Source organism: Anoplopoma fimbria, chromosome 24, assembly GCF_027596085.1.
Source record: "Anoplopoma fimbria isolate UVic2021 breed Golden Eagle Sablefish chromosome 24, Afim_UVic_2022, whole genome shotgun sequence".
NCBI classification, from domain to species: Eukaryota; Metazoa; Chordata; class Actinopteri; order Perciformes; family Anoplopomatidae; genus Anoplopoma; species Anoplopoma fimbria.
In genome coordinates, this window is record NC_072472.1 from 18026023 (window position 1) to 18047685 (window position 21663).

A 21663-nucleotide genomic window follows, 5' to 3' on the forward strand; every position below is an offset into this window, starting at 1 on the left:
TTCTGAATCGCTTACAATTCTTTTTAAAAGAGTAAAAAATGTTCTGCGAATTGATTATATTGCAAATAAAAGCTAAGTTCAATCAGAAAATGATTGGCACGTGAGAAATAGCTTTTGTTCTTCTCTTACCAAATAGTTGACTAAAAGAAAAGACTACAAAGGCTTAGCGTTTGTCATGATTGTTACCCTGATTATTCTTTTTGAGGATGACAGGAAGTTTTTCTAAAGATTTCACAACTGAGTACGGCATGTTATTATTGTGTGAAATGTGATTTTTGCTTCCAGTCTCTAAAAACACGTCCTATCAGTTTTGCCCTAAATAAACTGTCTAGATTACTTCTATAGTAACAATAAGATTTTTCCAAATGAATTCAATTTAATCATGCTCTTTTTACAGTCAGTCAGTGAGTAACAGCTGGCAGACAGTGGCAGACCATGTGAAGACCACTGAGTTCACAGTCAAGGACCTACGACCCAATACTGTCTACCTGTTCATCATCAGGGCAGTCAATGCTCAAGGGCTTGGGGACCCCAGCCCCATGTCTGAGCCAGTCCGGACTCAAGGTAAAACAATACGAACGTGTTGTAAAGAATTATTTGATATACGCATCAGTATTCCACTCTACATGCCTGCATTTCTTTCTGTCTCCCAGACATTAGTCCCACAGCACAGGGAGTGGACCATCGTCGCGTGCAGAAGGAGTTGGGAGATGTGGTGGTCAGCATGCATAACCCCGTGGTCCTTAGCTCTACTTCAGTGCAGGTCACATGGACTGTGAGTACTTATATATCTTTTTTTCTTTTACATTATAGTAGTTTTACCTTCAGAGCAGCAAAACAAATCTTGCCTAGGCTTATTTTGGGAACTTTATACTTGGCATGTCCCTACATTTGGTTTAGTTTGCAAACGTACAGAGTAAATTGTTTGAGGGATGGCTACACATTCATAGTCTGAGCAGCTGGTGCTCCATCAATTTAAAATGGTTTGAGGTGATGCTGGTATCGAGACTAATGTTTCTATTCAGGACAAATACATCACCATTAGGTGCTACATGTGTCACTTCTGGAGGCAGTTTAAAGTCGGCCCTTTATCTGGCAAATGTTGTTTTTGTCTGTTAGCAAGGTGTCCCTAGTATCTGCTGCTGTAGGTTAATGACACACCTAGGTTGGGCTTACACTAGTCTGCTATTTCGTGCTTGCTGAACGTGAACCATGTATGCTGCTTGCAGACTGACATAGTGACAGGAAAAAACCTGCCTTTGTGGTCCATTCGAACAAGTCTGAGGATGTTATTCAACCTGGCTCCATTTGCGAGAAACTTAAAGTGTCTGTCTTAAAGTGGTTTCTGTGCACTGTTGGATATGTTCCCAATACTTTTTTGCCCTGTGCATGTCCTGTGGGAAAAGTTTGCACAAATGTGCTTTTCCTGTTTTAAATTTCATATTTCAGTGAACTTTAATTGGATAATCTACTACTCAACTAAATGTCAGATGACAAAACAAAGATGCTAAACAAAGTGTCACAAGTTGGAACCATAACCCCTTATTCCAGACCACATCTTGATTCACAAAGTGGCTATCTTCTTGGACTATAGGAAAGTGAACAAAGAAGAGGGTAATTTATTTTGATTTATGGCCTTAACCACATCATTTTTTTTTCCAGTAGCAGAGATGAACAACCCATGAGTGGCACTACATCGTATGTGTATAAGGCTTTCAGATTATCAAATCATTCTGTTAATGACATGCTGACTGAGGCTACAGAGAGGTAGGGACAGAGAGAAGAAAAGAGATCCATCCTAATATATTTTGACTGGTCTGATGATAAACAGCTGCTTTAAATCACTTGTAAAAGCCTTTCCTTGCTTCTGCCCTTGTTAACAAGCCATTACTATGAGTTGTATGTTACATATTTTACTCCTCTCCTGAAACGGACCAGCAAGAAAAGAAAAAAAGAAGGTCGAACTGTTTTGATCCAGTATTTTGAGTCCAAATTGTGCTGAAGGTCTGACTCAGGGGTGCTGTTAAGCTTTGGCAAATAGACTACAACCCTCTTCATGTGGTTTCTTGCTCCTCTGCCGCTAATTAAACTGTATGATTAACTAAGCATGCATTGTCACTGACAGAGGACAGTAACTGAATGCTAATCCACAGCTCCAGAGCAGTTTACGCACAGATGTACGCCACCTCCCACATCATTACCGTACAGCTTGTCTTCATTCCACTCTCTCTCCTTCTCCTCTCCTTTCAGGTGGAGAATCCATCCCAGTTTATTCAAGGCTACCGTGTTCTGTACCGGCAGACGTCAGGCCTGCCCTCCCCAGGGCCATGGCAGATGCAGGACTTGAAGGTCGCCTCAGAGAGGGACATAACTCTCTCCGGTTTGAAGAAAGGCATCGTCTATGAGATTAAAGTGCGGCCATACTTCAATGAGTTCCAGGGTGCAGACAGTGAATCCATGACAGCACGCACCATGGAAGAAGGTAAGCGACAATTTAATTCACATTTCTGACAGAAATCAATTTCTCTGCCGACTTTATGTTGCAAAGAAATACAAGATTTAGTTACTTATGCATGAGCAGACGCTCTTGGATGGTTCTACCTACTTTTATATTTAGTTGCTGCTAGTAATGGCTTCATGGCCAAATAGTAATGGATAATGGCATTTCAAGTACACCCGCCCACACACGCACACTGCTGCAGTGCTATGTCCCCTATGTGTGAAAACAGGTCTCCCAGACAGCGCAGTGGGGGTCTGTGACAAGCCTGGGCCTCTGTGGGTTGTTGGGCAGAAGGGGAGGGCATAAACTGTCTCCTTTGACATAAGCTCAACTCTCTCTCTGCTCCTCAGCGGACCCCTGCTGCCATGTCTCCGTCACACACCAACCAGAGCTGCATGACATGACGCCCCTTTACCAACCCAAACACACACACACACATAGTTTCAAACTCCAATTTATTGGTGATAACACTTCTTGGGGTTCTCCTTGTCCTCCTATCATGCAGTCAAATGATCTGCTACTGGTTCTTCTTAGGTTGACTGTTTGTTGCACAAATGACTTCAACATAAAATCACTGATTGCATACTTGATTTGCAAAATGGACAATTTGTAGTATAATTTGATTAACTCATTTTAGCCTTGTCACACAGCGACATAGCTTACATTGAGTCACAGCTCAATCAAATCTATACACATGACGTGATACAGTACTACAGTCCTTTTCATTATATTAGATTCTAGGACTTGCCTGAGAATCATCAATTATTCTTAATTGTATTTAGTATCAATGTAAACCAGTGATAGTTATTTCTATGTTCATGGCTACATTGGAAACAGGAACTGCAAATTGCTATTTTGGCATACCATTAATGGTGCCAGTTTGCAAAATGTCAACAAATAAAAATGGGTCTCAAATTTGATTAAAAGAAAGCCTTCAATAAAGAGAGAAAAGAGTCCTTGCAATAGCTTTTTTCTAAGTCCTAATGGAGCTATTGGATGTCACTATAGCAACACTCATAAAACCGAACAAACTCCATCCACCGATGACGACCAAGGTTGAAAACTCAAGAAAAAGCTGGCCCTTGAGATGGGATTCTCAAACTACCATTTTCAAGGTCAAGAATAAACATGCATTCTGTACTTCATAAACACTTTTTTTCTGCCTGCTAGATGGGCATGGGGAACTCTTCATGAAGTTTATTGCATTCATGTGCCCCACAAGCTGGACTGCACGAAACATGGCGTACTGAACTGAGAACAAGTCATTATATGGTCATTAATGCATCTTTCTCGCAGGAGGATAAGGATGGCTATGAACAGGGGCTGTAAAAGGAAAATTCACCTCACTGTAGCCCAATTAAAATAGCCACACAGGATCACTAGAGGTCTTTGTGGACTCGGGCACATATTCTTGTTACTTGGGATCCTTGAAACAAGCCGTTGTGGTACAGAATATTGGCTTGATATATTGATACTCTTGAGACCAGAAATGTGCTGTTCGGCAGAATTATGAGCATACACTCTATCCATCAAAGGCAGATTGGGAATGTGCTACTGTCTTTGTGAAATGCTAGCAGAGGGCGTCTTAAGGGTCTCTGAGGTTAAAACAGCTGATGTCTCCAACGGAATACAGCGGAAAAACATTAAGATTAATGATTCTCACATCCCTTCGATAAGTTGTTGGTGTGAGCAATGTGGCCAGTGGATGTTGGCTCTGTGACATCACAGTCATTACTATCATCCATTGTATCTTCAGGGGTTCCACCATTGCCGATAGCAAATCAAGGGTGGTGTGCTTAAGAATGAGGCAGTTACTGTTAAGATGAGGAGATATTGATATTATGAGCAAGAGGGTAAATGAAGGGAAAAGACAACGCCATCCTGTGTGGAATAGAACTCCCTGGTCCTATACTAGATGGACTTTAGTTTACAATACACATTTGTTATATGAGGACAGTTATGTTGACATAGAAATGTTTGCTCATTCATGAATCAATTTGCTTAACTGATGCACTAATTTGCATAGCAGGTTATGTTTACTATTTTACACCCTGTATAGCAGGACATTAAGCAGCTTATGTGCCTTTTGTTTAATTGTGCAGCTGTGAGTAAAAACTGAAATGTTCCCTGAGACATCGGAAGTATTAATTGCTTTGAATAACTCTCTAGGTGCTGTGTTCATCATCGTCTTAATATAAGTATAAGTCACATTTTTAAAAGCATACTCTTTGACCTTTTCCGCTCTTCTGGCCATTTATTGTAATGTTATCCTGAGTCATTACTGGTATGGTAGCCATTATTCATCCTCAGGGATTGTTCTTGTACATACGGAAATTGCAGAACTACACTTAATGCTTCCTGTCTTCCCCTAATGTAAACCTTTGACAGACTGGGCAAGATCCATCAGTTTGCGGAAACAGCACCACTGAACGACATTTGGAAAACAGGAGCTTATTTGCTAGATGGTGCACTCACATCTGCTTACCAAAATATGTATAGTTAAAGTTCTCCCCTAAAAATTCTCCTCTTTAGCATGATTTTAGTTAGATCTGTGTGAAACTGAACTCATATCTCCAAAGCAAATTCCAACAGCTTAACAGTGTTGTATCTCTGTATTCATTTTTGGGAAAATCAAATCAAAATGACAAATGATAGATCTCCTGGCTTAAGCTTTGTGGACTGGAGAATGCTCTCAGACTGGTGGCAGTTCGCCTCATTTTTTTTTTTACTACAGACAACCTGCATCCTGCAGTTTGTTTAAAGCACAGATTATTTGTGTCCATGCCTGATGATTTCTCAGCATAAATATATACTATAAGTGTAGAAATTTTCATTTGGCTGTCATAAATTAGTAACTTTACTTTCTGAACAGTAGAATCATCGCTATAGTGTGACAGTACATCCACATGAGTCGGTTTAACAGCAATTACCTCAGAAAGTCAATACAGTCCAAATGGCTGAATATAGATATCCTCAAACTGGGCGCAGTCAATTTGTTGAATGTAATAGAAATAAAGTGCCTCTCATATGGCAGATTTAATTATTTTGTACTGCCAAGCTGTCAAATATTTTGCCGACATGCCATATCTGTTTAGAGCCTCTCTTTTAAGCACAAGTTAAATCATTTGGGAAGATTTGTTTCATCTTTCAACTTAAAAAACACCCATTGTATTGCCATCATTTATTATATGAGTTTACTGAACCAGATGTTGAGAGCTTCCCAGATGTCAGAAGACTGGCAGAGACAGTTTTTCTTATACTCCTAATATGGTTTGGCTTTATTTCTCTGATCTACCAATACAATCACTGTTTGTTTTCACTGTGGCAATGTGCACATGTTCATTGCATTTCCAGAACTTATCCCATCTGGAGAAGTAATGTTGCTCTCTGGCCAGGTGGCAAACAAGACAATCCCGTCATGGCCCACCTGCTTTGGCTTTTCTGCACTGCTGTGGCACTCAGCGCCTTGCTTACATGAACCCACTGCAGATTGTATTATTTTTTTCGGTTCTTTAATTGGGTTCAGAGTAGTTATTTTATTCATTCAGTCAGAACATAATGATAGTTTTAATGGGAATCATGAGAAACTGTGTACCCAAAGTGGTTGTGTAGTCCGTTGAGTGAGAGATGCTGATTTGCTCAGTTGCATAGACATGGTGTTTGCCTCCTGCTGCCTGCAGTCTCTTCAGTTCAAATTGCCAATCTGTCCATGCAGGTTATCAGGCCAGTTTGGTACATTTGAAAAAAAAAACACCCATTAGACAGAGACTTCGAATTTTGCACCATGAGGCATAGCGCCACGTTTCTGTTGACAAGCCGTCTCAGAATCCTCGTTAGTGGGCATGACTGACCATTTTCATTAAGATAAGATATGCAAAATTGAATACAGCTACTTTGCAGGCATTTACTTATGGTCATAATGGTGCTAGTGCATTATGGGAATAATGTTAACCACTAGGCTCAGCCATTTTTCCTTTGCCGAAAGACTTCCGCTCATATCTGAACTTGCTGGAATGGAATGTTTTTGTTGGAATGGTTATCGTATGTGCAATTAGTCGAGCGCAATTTGGACCTCAAATACTTTGTGTGTATAACTTATGACGCCAGTAAGATTATAGAATCTTAAATTTGGTATAATTGAAGAATTGTCCATTGTTTTATGTTCCAGTGCATCCCCCCCAAAATATCCTATCATTAAGATAGGAAATTGAGATTAAGTGCTCTGGTAGCCATCTGCCACACTGGCTTAGAAAAGACTCTGTTGTATGGCTTGCTGTATATGAGTTGAGGTAGTGGATGAGACAAATTCTCCTTTGAGATGATAAAAAAAAACAGGCACACATTTCTGTAAAAAACAGTGTGCTAAATCATCTCACTCTTTTATGTATTTCCTTTGTTTCTTTATTCTTTTGATCCCCCCTTGACCCATCAGCACCTGGTGCGCCTCCACAGCAAGTGACAGTGTTGACAGTAGGCAGCCATAACAGCACGTCCATCAGCGTGTCATGGGACCCTCCTGCCTCGGACCAACAGAATGGCATCATCCAGGAGTACAAGGTGGGATCAAACTCTGCAACCGATCAGCTGTACCAAATTTAATATTTTAGTAATGTGCTGTGCCCTTATAATGAATTCTGTCTGGCCTGTCTGTCTCTGTCAGATCTGGTGTCTGGCCAACGAAACCCGCTTTCATGTCAATAAGTCTGTCGATGCAACCATCCGTTCAGTGGTTGTTGGGGGGCTGCAGACTGGAGTGCAGTACCATGTGGAGGTGGCTGCAGGCACCAGTGCAGGGGTGGGGGTCAAGAGCAAACCCCAGCTCATCATCTTGGGTAATCTGCTCACACACAAACACACACACACACACCAAATTTGGAGTCAAATCAAATGACCTCATAATGGGGTACCTCGGTCTCCATCACAGACTTGGGGTCTGTAAAAATGATTTATCAATTTATTAGACTTGAAGAAAGAAGATTGCACTTTACAACGCAGACACCTACTGAGAAATCAATTGCGGTTCATTAATAAGTGCATTGTCTGGTAACACTGTGCCAGTACTGTTAGCCATATCAATAATACTCTTCAATATGTGGCCAGCTGGCGCTAACAAAGTCAACAGTGTTTTTGTTGGAGCTTATCAGCCTATCACATCTTATCAAATAGCTAAAGGATGCCCAGAGTATATAAGCCCAGAATCAATATCGGAGCCCAGGCCAGATGCTCTTCATCTGTGACTTTTGACTGATATATAATAACACCCTTAACGCACAGAGAAAGGGAAACACAGGCGTGTGGACTGAAGCTTAATGATGGGGGGGAGTTCCTGCTGGAGACTGTGAATCTAATTTCACAGCACAGTAGCTGCAGCAGAAAATCAAACTCTGTCAGAGCTGCTCTGTCAATCTTGTGTCTTGCAGCTCAAGTTGATAAGTGCACTGCTGAATTGATTTACTCTCCCTACATATTGGATGCACTGATGCCTTTTTTTTTGTTGTAGGATTTTTTTGTGGTTTTACCACAGTTGCCCCCTCCGCGTAGTCTTTTCTTTTTTTCATTTATTCATGAATTCAGCTTTTAGCTTTTCCAGTGGTCCATGTGTTTTTAATATATGCTCTCTGTATTTTCCTTTTGAATTGCATAATATTACCTGAACAATGTATCTTTTGCTTTTATTGAAAACATCTATTTATTTGTTTTATTTGTTGTCTACTGAGTTATACCAAAAAAGGCATGTTATGGACCACAGTGGAAATGGAATTGATTTCATTTTTTTCCCAAATGATTTTCAAACACAGCAACTATTAAAACATAATACGTGGTTGATTTGGTATCTTTTGTGTGTTTGTGTGTGTCATTTGTGTGCCTCCAGGTGCAGAACTGAGGGACGAGATGACGGGATCGGAGGGCAACAATAGCATCTCGGACGTGGTGAAGCAGCCGGCCTTCATTGCTGGTTTGGGAGGGGCCTGCTGGATTGTTCTCATGGGCTTCAGTGCCTGGTTGTACTGGAGGAGAAAAAAGAGGAAGGGACTTAGCAACTATGCAGGTAAAAAAAAAAAAAAAAAAAAAAAAAAAAAAAAAAAAAAAAAAAAAAAATCAATTTACATGGTTCTGCACCAAGACAGAATCTCAAAGCACACCAGGTCTCTCTCCCCAACAAAAGCTGATGTCATCAGCGATGTGACTCCATTTGAGTTGGCTAAAATGCAGAACAAAGGAAATGTATTCAGCACAAATGGAAATAGGCCCTATTTACTTTAATTCACTGTGCACTGATGTGCATCAACTGTGCTGAGTTCCATCAGCACCGCACCTCAGCGGTCTAATACATTCATGCGAAATAAGTAATTTAACATCCCCTTCCATTATCAGACCATGGCTGGTGTTGTTTGCACATTAGGAGGCGCGTCTAGGTTTACGTATGAAATATTATTTTATCCCTCTGTGAGTCAAGCATATAGCTGTGTGCCATTATCGTAATGTGTATTGCAGCTTTCATTGCAGTGACTTGGGGAGAGAGTGCTGTGATTTCCTAATTCAATAGGGATTTACAAGATTGAGTGCTGCTTCTCTGATCCCTTCTCTCAAAACAAATTGAGTTGAACACCAAAACATCACATTTCAGTTTACTGAAAATATTGCAAAGTTTTACAGGATTGGTTAAGAATTAAAATATTCTATGATGTTGAATATTAAATATGTTTTAACTCGGTTTGATTTTATTGATATTTTCTTGTTCCTCTCTCTTTTAAAGAGGTTCCAATTTGTATTCTGAAAAAAAATTACTAAATAAAATGATGATGATGAAGATGCCCCAGGGCAAAACGGGTCAAATGTGTCACTTTCATTTGAAGTGATTCCCTCAGGGCAATCAGCATAATTCAGAAAAAGCTGGAATGCAATGGCTAGATGCATTAGCGCCCCTAGTTTCATCAAAAATGGTTAGAGCAGGCATACCATAATTGACAAATGAACAAGCAAAGCGAAGATGAAATGATTTCATAGTTCCACACCTAAATGTTTTGGAAACATAAATGTTTTGGAGAATGAGAATATGGCTGAATCTTTTTTTCATATTTACGTATGATTCATCACACTTTATCCACTTTCTTCTTCGTTTTGAATTGCAGTTCAATCCTTCACCTTTACGCGTGCAGGTATGTCTTTACATTATGCATTATTTATTAAAATATCCCCATTAAGCTGCCTAAATTCGAATTGATGGTGGTGCTGTACATTTTTACACAAAATAATTGCAATTATTTCCCCCTGTCCTCCATCTTTTCTCTACAAGTTACATTCCAAAGAGACAGAGGCCTGATCAGAAATGGAAGGTAAGAATCTAAATGAACTTATAAAACCAAGAAACCCTTCAGCTAGAGCTTTACCACTGACATTTTAATGCTACGCAGCAAATTGCTTAGACTGCCTTCTTAGTGACAAGAACCTATTGCAATACCTGTAATGAAGAATTATTTCTCGATGAACGGAATTTCTTCCAATATTCCTGCTGCTTACTCATTTCAGTGTGGGATTTGCACTGATGTACTTTTGATTAAATCATTAATCACTCCTTTGAAGTGAGTGCTACCAATTAATGCAGGTGAGGGCTTTATTCACTGGCTCTCTCTCAGCTCGTCTGAGGTTGTTAGAGCGAGAGGTCGTGGGAGGAGGGGAGAGGTGATGAATATGCTGTTTGAAAATGCTAAGCGTACAGTACACTCTGATAGGTCGCATGTGGGGATGGAACAACAAAAGGACTGGACCTTGAGACTCCACTCAGCAGCTGTGAGAATTTCCTGTGAGCTCAAAATGCACAAAGTGAAGTTTACCTTTGTATCCACCAAAAATCAAGGTGTATAACAGAAGGGGGCGGTTTGCTTTGCAGAAAGTGAAAGAATGAACGTCCTCGTCTTCTTTATTCTTCCTTGTTCCTTCTTTCCGTTTTGTCACACCTAAGCAAGCAGATAAGCCCAGAGCAAATGGACTAAAAATAAAAAAATTCTTGCCTAACCCTTTTGTTTGTATGAGTGCGCTTCGCCGCATTGTATACTCACGTATGTGTTATTGTGTCAGTGTTTGGCACGTGTTTCTCAGCAAATGTATGTAAATCTATGTATGTGCTTGTGTATTCTGAAATGGAAATTATTGAAGTAATTGTTTGAACACCTTTGAGCCATCACCAAGTCAGCTGTGAACAATTCCCTTGGCACTTGGCTAAACAGCGTCAGTGGAATATTCACGGTGTACCCACACATTAAGCAAACATATGTGAACAGGGTGCACGAGGCATGTGAATGTTTTGCCATTTTTACAGCCGCTGATACAAAGTGGTTGTAAATTTTCCTTTTTTTGTCCCTGAATTGCTGCCCACAACTTTCCTACCTTGAAGTCAAAGCCTGTATTCATGACCGTTGTATTTCACTAAGACAAAATGACACGGTAGCTGTCCTAAACCACCTAATGGGCTTCTGCTGTCTCTGTTGCCATGGAGACGGTGCACCAGTGTAGCCGATTTGCCAGAGGCTGTCCATGATTCTCAATTTAAAATGTAAATTTCTGTTGTGCTAAGGCTCTAAAGTGGATTTAGTGTGTGTTTAGGCCTGCCTTGTTTCTCCAGGGAGAATTAGGGGTGGTGGAGTGAAGGGGAGAAAGAAGGCTGATTTATAGACTTGCCATTTTATGTCTCTTTGTTGTTTATTGTCGCCTGTGTGCGAGGCTGCTCCACAGGCGAGAATATGCTGAATGAGTTTTCACATCAATTTGTTGTTGATGCAGCAGGAGGAAAATGAGCAATGCTGTTTCGCTGCAGCTTGTGGATATTTAACTATGTCAACAGTTCTGTGTCTTACCCCCTCTCATCTCTTTGTCTCTCGTTACAAACATCCTCTCACAGCCGTCCAGGACTGTTGAAGTCGGGTGACCAAGGCCTCCCCTGGTTGGCTGACTCCTGGCCCTCCACGAGCCTCCCAGCTAACGGCGGCTTAGGGAGTCCGAAGGGCGGCAGCAACTTTGGCCGAGGAGGTAAGAAACATAAACAGGCTGTGCCCGGGTGTTGGGAAATGCAGTTTTAGCAATGCCTGGTCAGACAGTTTTGATGCTCATCCATTGGGAAGCGCAGTGACAGGACATCACACAGAAGCATGCACACACAAACAAACACATACACGCAAATTAAAAGAGCCTTTGGGGGCTATGCTTTGCTAATTTGATTAGACAAGCCTGATATTTGACTTCTATTTTCGTTCTTTCTAATGCCCTGCCATTGTGCCTTTTTTCGAGATTGTATAAGATTGATAGTTAAAGTATATGTGTTTATTGTGCATTTGTGTGTATGCATGTTCTCTCAGCTTATTGGAACCATGTTGAGCTGCAGGCTTTATGTGAGCCAGACAGTAGGGCTGAAGGTTAGCGCTGTTTGAATATCCCTCATGTGAACAATCTACCGGGCTTCCACAGCATGTTGCATGCTAATTGTGGTAGTAGATTATCACTTTCATTTATATCAAGTCCATTTGAGACCTGTATTTAACTAATACAGAGTGCCAGAGCAGCAGGGAGTGTTAATGACCTTAAAGATCGTTAACTTCATGTCAACTTATCTCCCCATGATCCCTTTTTCCCCTTCCCTCCTTGCTTTGTCACCATCCTCTTTTGTCTCAGATGTTTTACCGTCCGCAGCAGTGGAGAAGACGGGCACCATGCTGTCTGATGGTGCCATCTACAGCAGTATTGACTTTATGGGGAAGGCAGGCTACAGCAGCCCGGCACGAGGCAGTCAGCCCACCCCCTATGCCACCACTCAGATACTCCAGTCCAACAGTTTCCACGAGCTGGCTGTGGACAGGCCAGATCCCCGCTGGAAGGCTTCTCTTCAAGCCCAGCAGGAAATAGCAAACCTGGGCTACTCGCTAACTGACAGACGCCCTGGCAGTGGTACGGGCCCATTAGAAGACAAAGCTCAATTATGAGTTGTTGGGTTTTTTTAAATGTTGTGTTGTGATGTTTGCACTCATGTGTATGTATTGTGCGTCTCTATTGATTGCAGCAGTGTTTGAAAGCCCAGTAAAAGCCCCATTTTGCAATAAAATGACAGGTAGTTGTTGTTGTTTTTTCTCTGAAATTACTACAAGGGAGTTGGAAAACTAAACCAGAGAAAGAGCAAAATGAAAAGGAGGGAATTTATTTACATATTATCTGAATATGGACCCCTAGGATAATGTTCTTAATTACTCTTCTGTGTTCATCACAATTCTTCCCCAGGAGCTCATCTAGCCCAGAAATGTCACCCAATCATGACGCATTTCTTTGGGTTAACGTGATTAGCGATGGCGGAAAATCGCTCAGTGTTCTGAGTTATTTATGCAATGTACATTTAGTAAAGTCATGGAGGCATTTTTGTCTGTACTTTGGTAGCTTTGCACAATAGCCTGTGTGCTCAGCTAAATGTCAGGCTTACCAGAGATAGTAGAGCAAGTGGGGAGGCAACATAAAGTGGTTCGCCGCAGGTTTTGGAACCTCTTTAAGAAATGTCAACATTTAGAAAAAAGTCTTAATGCGCTGTCAGCACACAAAAAGAAAAATAATGAACACTGGGTAGGAGACAGGTTTGAAAAAGTTCAGATTGCAGAGAAAGATAGAAGATAGCTTTCATGGTATGTGTTAGCGTGTGTGAATTCAGTGTAGAATAATGTTTATTTGTGCAGAGATTTCTTAGCATTGTATAGAGAGGACTCAACTTCCTTTCATCTCTACCTTCCCTCCAGGTGCAAAGGTTGGGAAGAAAAAGAAGGTGAAGGGTGGAACGAAGGCCTCTAAATCAAATGGGACGTGCTGGGCTAACATGCCCCTGCCTCCACCACCCATGCACCCACTCCCTGGTACTGAGGTTGACCTTGACCGTTACCCTCAGGAAAACCACGGAGGAGGGTAAGATGCATTCATATCTCATCAGTCTCTGCCTCGGAACAGATGCACACAAACACAAAAACACACGTCAACAGAAGAAACGCATGCAAACACGTGGGTCACAATGTGTTGCACCTGTGCCCAGAGTGTGTGTGTGTGTGTGTGTGTGTGTGTGTGTGTGTGTGTGTGTGTGTGTGTGTGTGTGTGTGTGTGTGTGTGTGTGTGTGTGTGTGTGTGTATGTCTGTGTTTTCCATCAGAGAGCTTTGAGAACAGCTTCACATAGTTCACAAAATAGACTCATAGCTGCCTATTTTCCTGATTTAGAAAAAAAACATAATTTGGATTTTATTGAGCTGTTATACACATTAAACTTGCCAATAGAAGAAAAACTGATTAAACTGATCAATTTTGGAATATCTTTTTAGGGAAAATTTGCCACCTTTTAAGTGGATGTGGAAGTCAGTGTTGATGGAAAATGTAGTCGATTGAAGTAATACATTTGTCATTGTTGCTATATTGACTGAAATAAGTGCACATCCAGCGCTGTGATTTGTTGTGACAGTGGTTGGTTGACAGTTGGATGCAAGGAAGAACTAAAAGGCAGGCTCTTTCAGCTTTGATTTCTGGCCTCTGCCTCTGAGTAAAGAGGGGGCATGCTTTAGATGCTGCTCAAAAAGAAAACTTCCTAAGTTTCCAACAGCGAAAATAGCATGAGTGCAGAGGATGTTATGGACGAGGATTCATTTTAGTGTGTTTTAGCTGACTCAGATATTGAGCTGTATTTATTCGAGCCAGACTATATGGCTCAAGATATACAATTTACAGAGGCCTAAGCAGTGGTCGGCCGACTTTGAGGCATCAAGAGCTCACTTACAATGCATCCTGGTAGATGTAGGCAACGCTGGCATAACTCCACAAGCAGGGGAATGCAATATAGCACGCACTGAGCATTTTAATGCTTTGATGGAGTAGATTTACCATCAACACTAACTTAACATCTACATAAGAGGTGGCATATTTTCCTTTGAAATCCTTACATATTTCCTGTCCTCTTCAACTATTTGGAAATCAACTGTTCAGCAAAGTCAATGTGATGATTAATATTTAAAACATTTGTCCATATGCCAGATATGACAGCAACAGTTGGGCCCCACCAATGTCTCTCCAGACCTACCGCCACCAGAGTTTGGATAATGAGGCAGAGGAAGAGAGAGGTCCCACTCCTCCCCTGAGAGGAAGATCCTCCTCGCCGGCAGCATCTTCCTTCAGCCAGCCCTCATCTTCCTCTCTCAGCTCTGCCCACCATGAGGAAATGCAATCCATTTTGCAGGCCCACTTGGATGAGCTGACCAGAGCTTACCAATACGAGGTGGCCAAGCAAGCATGGTATGGAATTTCTAAAGCTCCAGTTAACTACATTTGAGATCACATTCCTTATATAATTTAATGCCTTTATTTGGTTATTCAAAAATACCTGTGTGACTGTTAGATCCTTTCAAAGCTTTATAATGTGCCCATGCATTACAATTTTCTTCAAATATGTTTGCTTTGCACTCTAGGAGAGATACCTGTAATTTTATTCATTTCATTCTGTTGATAGTTTAGGATTTTGCATATCAATGGCCAATTTTGAGCGCCTTATAATACTGGTATTTACGTGTGTCACCCAAATCCTGCGGACCATGTTTCTTGCGAGCCATAGAAACAGCTCTCAATTGGTTGCACCTTTGATGGAGCATTGGGTAACTTGACAAGGCAGAGACGACACGTGTTGGAGGGTAATGACTAGGTTTAGTCTAACATGCTGTTCTGACATCAGTAAATAGAGTTGGTAATTATGCATGCATCTCTTCTATGGCGGGATGTGAGCCATCATGGAGGACAGCTGTGGGGGAGATAACAGGCATGTTGGTGACAGCCCTGCCCATCCAGATATCCTTTATCCAGCCCAATTACAACTCCATTGTGTTAGCACAACACACACAAGCGCTGAGAAAGTAATCAGTGAAATCACTGCAGGCATTCATAGCCTCTGCACATAGCATCTCTACCTTTCTGAATATGCACTGATTCTAAATTATTCTACAAACTTGTTTTGCAGTATTTATGCTCATTATCTGACCTCCTTTGCTTTTTTTAAAATGTATTTTGTTCACTAATATACAGTATTTCTCCACATATAATTAGGCACATGAAGGGTAGTCCAAACGTGTCCACCACCCCCATCCCTCCTGTGGACTTCATGTCCAGTACGCTGGGCTCTGATTTGGGAGCAACTCTCCTTTCTGAAGAAGATGAGGATTTGGAGGAGGAGGAAAGATACGCTATGGTGTCAAAGAATTTGTGTGGCTTTGAATACACTCCCGGTCACAGCGTAGACAACCTTGAGGGCTCAGGTATGTTTAACATATGTTGAAACAAGTTTGACTGAAGTCATTGCTTTAAATCAGTAGACCACCAGTAAAAATGTTCTTCTGCACAAAATATGATAAAGAGTATTTGGCCAATGCAGCTGCAACCTAATATAGATAAATCGTAAGTACATAGATAACATGATAGAGCAAACATACAAGATATGAGCATGTGTAAATATATTATATGTATATGAAACATTTTGTGTATGACAGAAGTATGAGTTTAACTTAAGGTAAAATACCACACTGTTTTTAGCTGGTATTTGATTTATTGTTATTAAAGGTGCACCACATTTAGGAACATGGCTATCTACCCAAATGTCAATAAGTCAAATAGCTGTGGATTTAAGGTGCAGACAGATTGCTTTTTCCCCCTTCTATATGAAGTTGATGAGACTGCAGCTCTTTGGCGCTTAGAAATTTCATCAATATAAGGAGATTTTACAGTAAACGGTTTAACTCCCATGGCAATGTCCAGTGCCAGTGCAGGAATAAGCGTCTTCCTAATGTAGCAAGGCAAGGTGTGTGTGTGTGTGTGTGTGTGTGTGTGTGTGTGTGTGTGTGTGTGTGTGTGTGTGTGTGTGTGTGTGTGTGTGTGTGTGTGTGTGTGTGGTGTGTGGAGGTCAGGGTTGTGGACGTGTGTCTGCCCAACAATGTTGGCTATTTTTTTACCATGACTACATGCTTTCCCTAACAAAGCCTTTTAGTTGCCATGCACAGGTTTCGCAGAATTGTCCAATATCAAAGTTCTTGTCTGCCAATAGAGTTTGGACACTGAGGAAGCAAACGCTTTGCAGTTTTTTGTCTGGCTGAAGTATCACCTACAGACACATTGCTCAAACAAAGTCCAAGAACAACAACAGCCCATTTGATCACATGCATACAAGCCCCAACACACACTTGTCTGGTGGTTGTGTTTTAGAACATTTCCTAGTAGATCAGGAACATGTCTATGTAGCCAACTGGGACAGAGATTGACACTCAAAGGTGTGAAGTAAAAAATAAAATCGGAGAACATACATAGATAAAAACTCCTTCCATTTTAGTTAGATATCCTAGTCTTAATCAAAGGTATTCTTTTTTTGCAAGTATTCTTTTTCAAAGAAATATTCTCACAGTCTGTGAAAAGTGACTTGAAGCAATTCTTGCATAGACATCAAAACCATAACATAGAATGTTTCAAAAACCTTTAGAAGTGCTCTATTTAAAAGCCACATGTCTAGCATTTAGGATTTGATGCATTTATAAATAGGGTTCTGTCTGAAAGCCTTTCTTTATAGCGAAACTTGAAGTCTCCTCCCACAGGGACATAACTGTACCATTTATAGACTCCATTGTTTGACAGGTTAAGAGATTGACTTGTGAATTGAGAATATGTGTTTTCAACACTTTTAATAACCCTTTGCAGGGCGAAATACAGGTCACTGTGGCTAAAAATATTTACAAGCATTTAAAATGCAAACATTTTATCGTGTTATGTTTAGCTGTCACATATTGATGTTGTTAGTATTAGAAGAACCAACAGGCAGATTGAGAAAACATCTTTAGTCCGGTGAAACAAATCATGAACAAAGCCATTGTGGTGGCAGTATTTCCACAGGGGTTTCCATATTGTAGTAAGATGCTTTAAATGTTACGTTTGTTGATAAATAATTTCATGTCTGATTTAAATAAAAAATTTAAACGCTCATCTAGGTTTTGAACAACGGGTTGCTTATATATCTACAAAGAAAAATAGTTTTTAGGCCTTTTGATTTAAGCATTCAGTAATACTGTTCTCTAAGAATGTACCCTAAGAAGTAAGCATGAAGGAGTTATAGTTGTATGTTTCCACAAATATACTATGTGATAGAAACAGTGTCTGAATCACCTTTTTGTGTTCACTTATTTTGCTCTTGATAATAGTTTTCTTAGCAGCAGTTGAGACCGCTAATATTATCCGTTTCTCCTTAAATTATAACAATAAATTGGGCTGTAACCAATCAGAAAAAGAGCAGGGCAGCTGGGAAGTGCTTTGACTAGATTAATGATTTGTTACAAGTCCAAGAATCTGAATGATATATTCCCAAAAGGTGTTATAGCTGAGCAATACCAGAAAATATTTAAAATAGACTCCTCTGACAGAGCCAGGACAGTTAGCAAATAAGTCAAAAAAAGTAAAATTTGAATCATATTTAAACCTCCTGTAAAGACATGACATGTACACTTGTATAATTTACACAAGTTTAACACAATAACTTATAATTCATCTGATTCCTTTATTTATTTATTTTTTATTTTGACACTGGATGATAACTTTTGTACATCCACATCACTCTTTGCTGTTTAGCTCGATCCACTGCGTGTGAGCCAAATACTTGTTCAGGCGAGCTTAGCCAAATATTTATCATCATTAACTCCCTCTCTGTAGGTAAAGGCTCCCAGCAGTGTCGCTCAGACAGCTCTGGCTCAGCAGACCATGGTGCACAGGGCACACATAGCCTTGGCCACAAGAGGGCAACACTGACTGGCCTCAAACCGCAGACGGGCAAGGTCGGGACTCTGCCCAGACGGAGAGACACCAACAATGAAGGTAAGTCTTTTACACTCCCAGCTATTACTTGCCAGAGAATCCTCTAATACAGTCAATTCAACGGCAGGTGCCTCTATCATGATGTCTCATTTATATCCTTTGCCAAATACCCTAAACTACCATCCACTCAGCAGCCCACACACCGGCCCTGCACAGCCTGGGTTCCCGCATGCACAGCTCATGGGCAGCTGCGGCCTCAGACCCCTCTGAGGAGTGCATGGTGACCGTGTCGACGCTAGAGCGGCAGCATATGGCTTCCTGGAGCGGCACAACAACATCCAACAGGGCCACCCTGAGTAGGGGTTCCCACAAGAGACCTGGCACAGATCCCACCCACAACGGGCATCTTTCAACAAGCAGCACAGAGAAAAGGGAACACTGTAGGTGTTAATCCTCATGAGGACATATTTGAATGCACATTAAACATAATGAATTACAGAGAGAAATAATAAACAGGCTTGACTGAAACTTTCTTGACATTTGTATAATCCATTTTATAGTTTTATTAGCACATAATCATTTGTAAATGTTGGCTGTCACTTCTTATCAATTTGTAAAATAAAGACAATACAACTCAGATTTTCCTCTTGTAGTCAGTTGTGACACCATCACATTGTATACCACTCAATAGAGATTTAAAAGTCTAGATATGGAAGAATTATGCTCCACTATTTTCAATAAGAAGGAACAGTGTAGAATCCCACAAGTTTATTTTCCAAACTGAGATGCATTTTGGGATTGTGAATGGAGATGCAGATTTTACATTGTTGTTTTTGGTGTGTCTGCTCTTCCAGAGTCTTTGTGAAGCATCATTTCCTGCAGTTGCTTCCTGTCCCAGGACACCTTGTTTGTAAGCGCTATGAGATTTCCTCTCTGCGAGGGACACAGAATGATGTTTGGAAGATGGAGAGGACACAGAATGAAGACAAAGGAAAGAGTGCAAGATAAAATGCAGAGTTGTAAATGTCATGTACAGACACAGACACCAGTCTCACAGTGTTATTTTCATCCCCTCTTCAAAAGAGTAAACAGTATGTTATATGTCCGCTTCTTTTTCCTGTCACATGGTGTACTAAAATTCACACAGTGGAGATGAAGAAGATAAATCACAGCAAAATGACAAATTAATATGAAAAGGACTTGCATAATTTGTAAATATATTTTTTAATGTTTTTCTTTCCTTTGCTTTGCTATGCAAGCCAAACCTAATGTTGTTTCTTTTGTGATTTATTACTGTGAATGATTTTTTCATTACTGCTCAAACTGTTAGCTTATTTTGATGAAGCTACTGTATCGTTGTACTTTGCACAGAGCGTTTTGGTGAAAATAAGCACAAGCCCATTGTCAGCTGAGCTGAGGCAGAGAATCATAATGGCAAAGAGGGACGTCTATGTTAAACAGAACCTAAACAGAACATATATATACTTGGCTGTGCTATCATTGTTTTGAGAAACACTAAGATATTGAGAGTTACAAGGAAAAAACACATGCTAATACTTGTAATATGCCAATGTAAGTAACTGTGTATCACACTACTTGCTTGAAATCCTATTATGCATAATACTAACAGTGGTTCTAAGCAAAGGGTTACCAAAACATTGTTTTATGGTAACAAAGCAACACATCAGTTGTGATATCCAAAGCAAAGACATAGAGATATAGTTTTGTGTCTCTTCCCTACCATTCACAAAAAACAAAGAGAAAATGGTAATTATTTTCCAATTACATACAGTGAGATAGTGACTAGTGCAATATTTAAAAGTCAGTATGACAGTAAAGGGTAATGTCCAGTCCACGATGTCCTGTTGTCCCCTGAGAACACGATGAGACTAGATTTTTTCTTATGCATTAGTTTTGAATGGTTATGGATTTACACTGTCACCTAACAAAGATGTATAGACTTGACCAACTGCCAAATTTGAAGATATTTTGAAAACCTTTTTCAGTTTCATAATGCAGCCAATTAGTATTTTCTGCCAACGAGATTCACAATGCATTGTCTACGCACTTATTTGAATGGTTTTGTTCTGTTCATTGTTCTGGTAATGGCTCGCCCTTTGATGAATCTATACCTGCCAGATTGGTTTGCCCTCAGGAATACGCAGCCACATAAAGTTGGGCCATTTTTCAATCCTTTGATGCAAAATAAAATGTCAATGTGAAAAACAAACAATGACTATGAGTCTTTCCTTTTTTACATGTCAAGCTAGTTTAGATAATCAAACTTTTATTTGATGGAACAATGCTTCAAATGACAGTATTGGTTTCTTTACATCTCATTTACCTTTTTTTTCATCAATATATGAAATCACATCAAGAAACATATGGAGTTTTTAAATATCATTTTAAATATAATCTTTTCAGTTATTGTAAAGTATGTCCCAAAAACTCATAATATAGTATGTCGGATAAATTTGAATACATCAAAGTATAGTAATGTGGAAAAAAATCAAAGTATAGTATGTCAGAGAATAAAGTAAAAATAATGTTGAAAAAAAATTGAATACATCATAGTAAATTTGTCACAAAAAAGTGAAAAAAAAAAGTCATAGTTTAGTATGTCGAAAAAAGTCATAGTATAGCATGTCCAAAAAAGTCATGATATAGTATGTCCAAAAAAGTCATAGATATAGTATGTCAAAAAAGTCATAGTATAGTATGTCGTAAAAAGTCATAGTATAGTATGTCCAAAAAAGTCATAGTATAGTATGTCGTAAAAAGTCATAGTATAGTATGTAAAAAAAAAGTCATAGTATTGTTTGTCAAAAAAAGTCGTATAGTATGTTGAAAAAAAGTCATGAAGTTATAGTATACTATGTGGAGGAAAAAAATCATAGTATAGTATGTAGAAAAAAGCAAGTAAGTCATTGTATATAATGTTGAAAAATAGAATGTCCAAAAAAGTGAAAAAAGTAATAGTATTAGCATGTGGAGGAATGAGTGAATACGTCATAGTATCTCAAAAACGGTTTTAAAAAGTCATAGTATTTTAATCAGGAGTGACTAATAAAGTTCCCCAATAATTTATTACAGATGCATTAAAATGAATACAAAGTATTTGGCGATTGGACATAGCGAAGCCGTATAACAGAGGAGCAGCAACGCTGAGGTCAGCAAGGCACAATCCCCCTCGAATCCAGACACTGGTGGTGGTGGTGGTGAAGGGAGTTCCTGAATTCCTCATGATGCATGAAGAGCATGACTGTGCTGACGACTGGAGGTGACTGGGGTTGAGGAGGGTCGCATCTTAATTGTGCTAAAATGA

General features: G+C 40.0%; 1 protein-coding gene across 1 annotated transcript in view; it reads left to right on the forward strand.

The window, feature by feature from the left end:
- LOC129113934 (roundabout homolog 2-like) overlaps positions 1–18789 on the forward strand; it is a 76332-nt gene extending 57543 nt beyond the window's left edge. Inside the window, exons 13-27 of the mRNA XM_054626419.1 lie at positions 398–564; positions 654–775; positions 2251–2482; positions 6933–7057; positions 7161–7332; positions 8373–8549; positions 9634–9660; positions 9798–9837; positions 11400–11527; positions 12167–12439; positions 13270–13432; positions 14541–14798; positions 15600–15808; positions 18237–18398; positions 18533–18789. Of these exons, the coding sequence (XP_054482394.1) occupies positions 398–564; positions 654–775; positions 2251–2482; positions 6933–7057; positions 7161–7332; positions 8373–8549; positions 9634–9660; positions 9798–9837; positions 11400–11527; positions 12167–12439; positions 13270–13432; positions 14541–14798; positions 15600–15808; positions 18237–18398; positions 18533–18789 (2512 nt within the window). The remainder of the gene's footprint in view (positions 1–397; positions 565–653; positions 776–2250; positions 2483–6932; positions 7058–7160; positions 7333–8372; positions 8550–9633; positions 9661–9797; positions 9838–11399; positions 11528–12166; positions 12440–13269; positions 13433–14540; positions 14799–15599; positions 15809–18236; positions 18399–18532) is intronic.
- The last annotated feature ends 2874 nt before the right edge of the window (positions 18790–21663 follow it).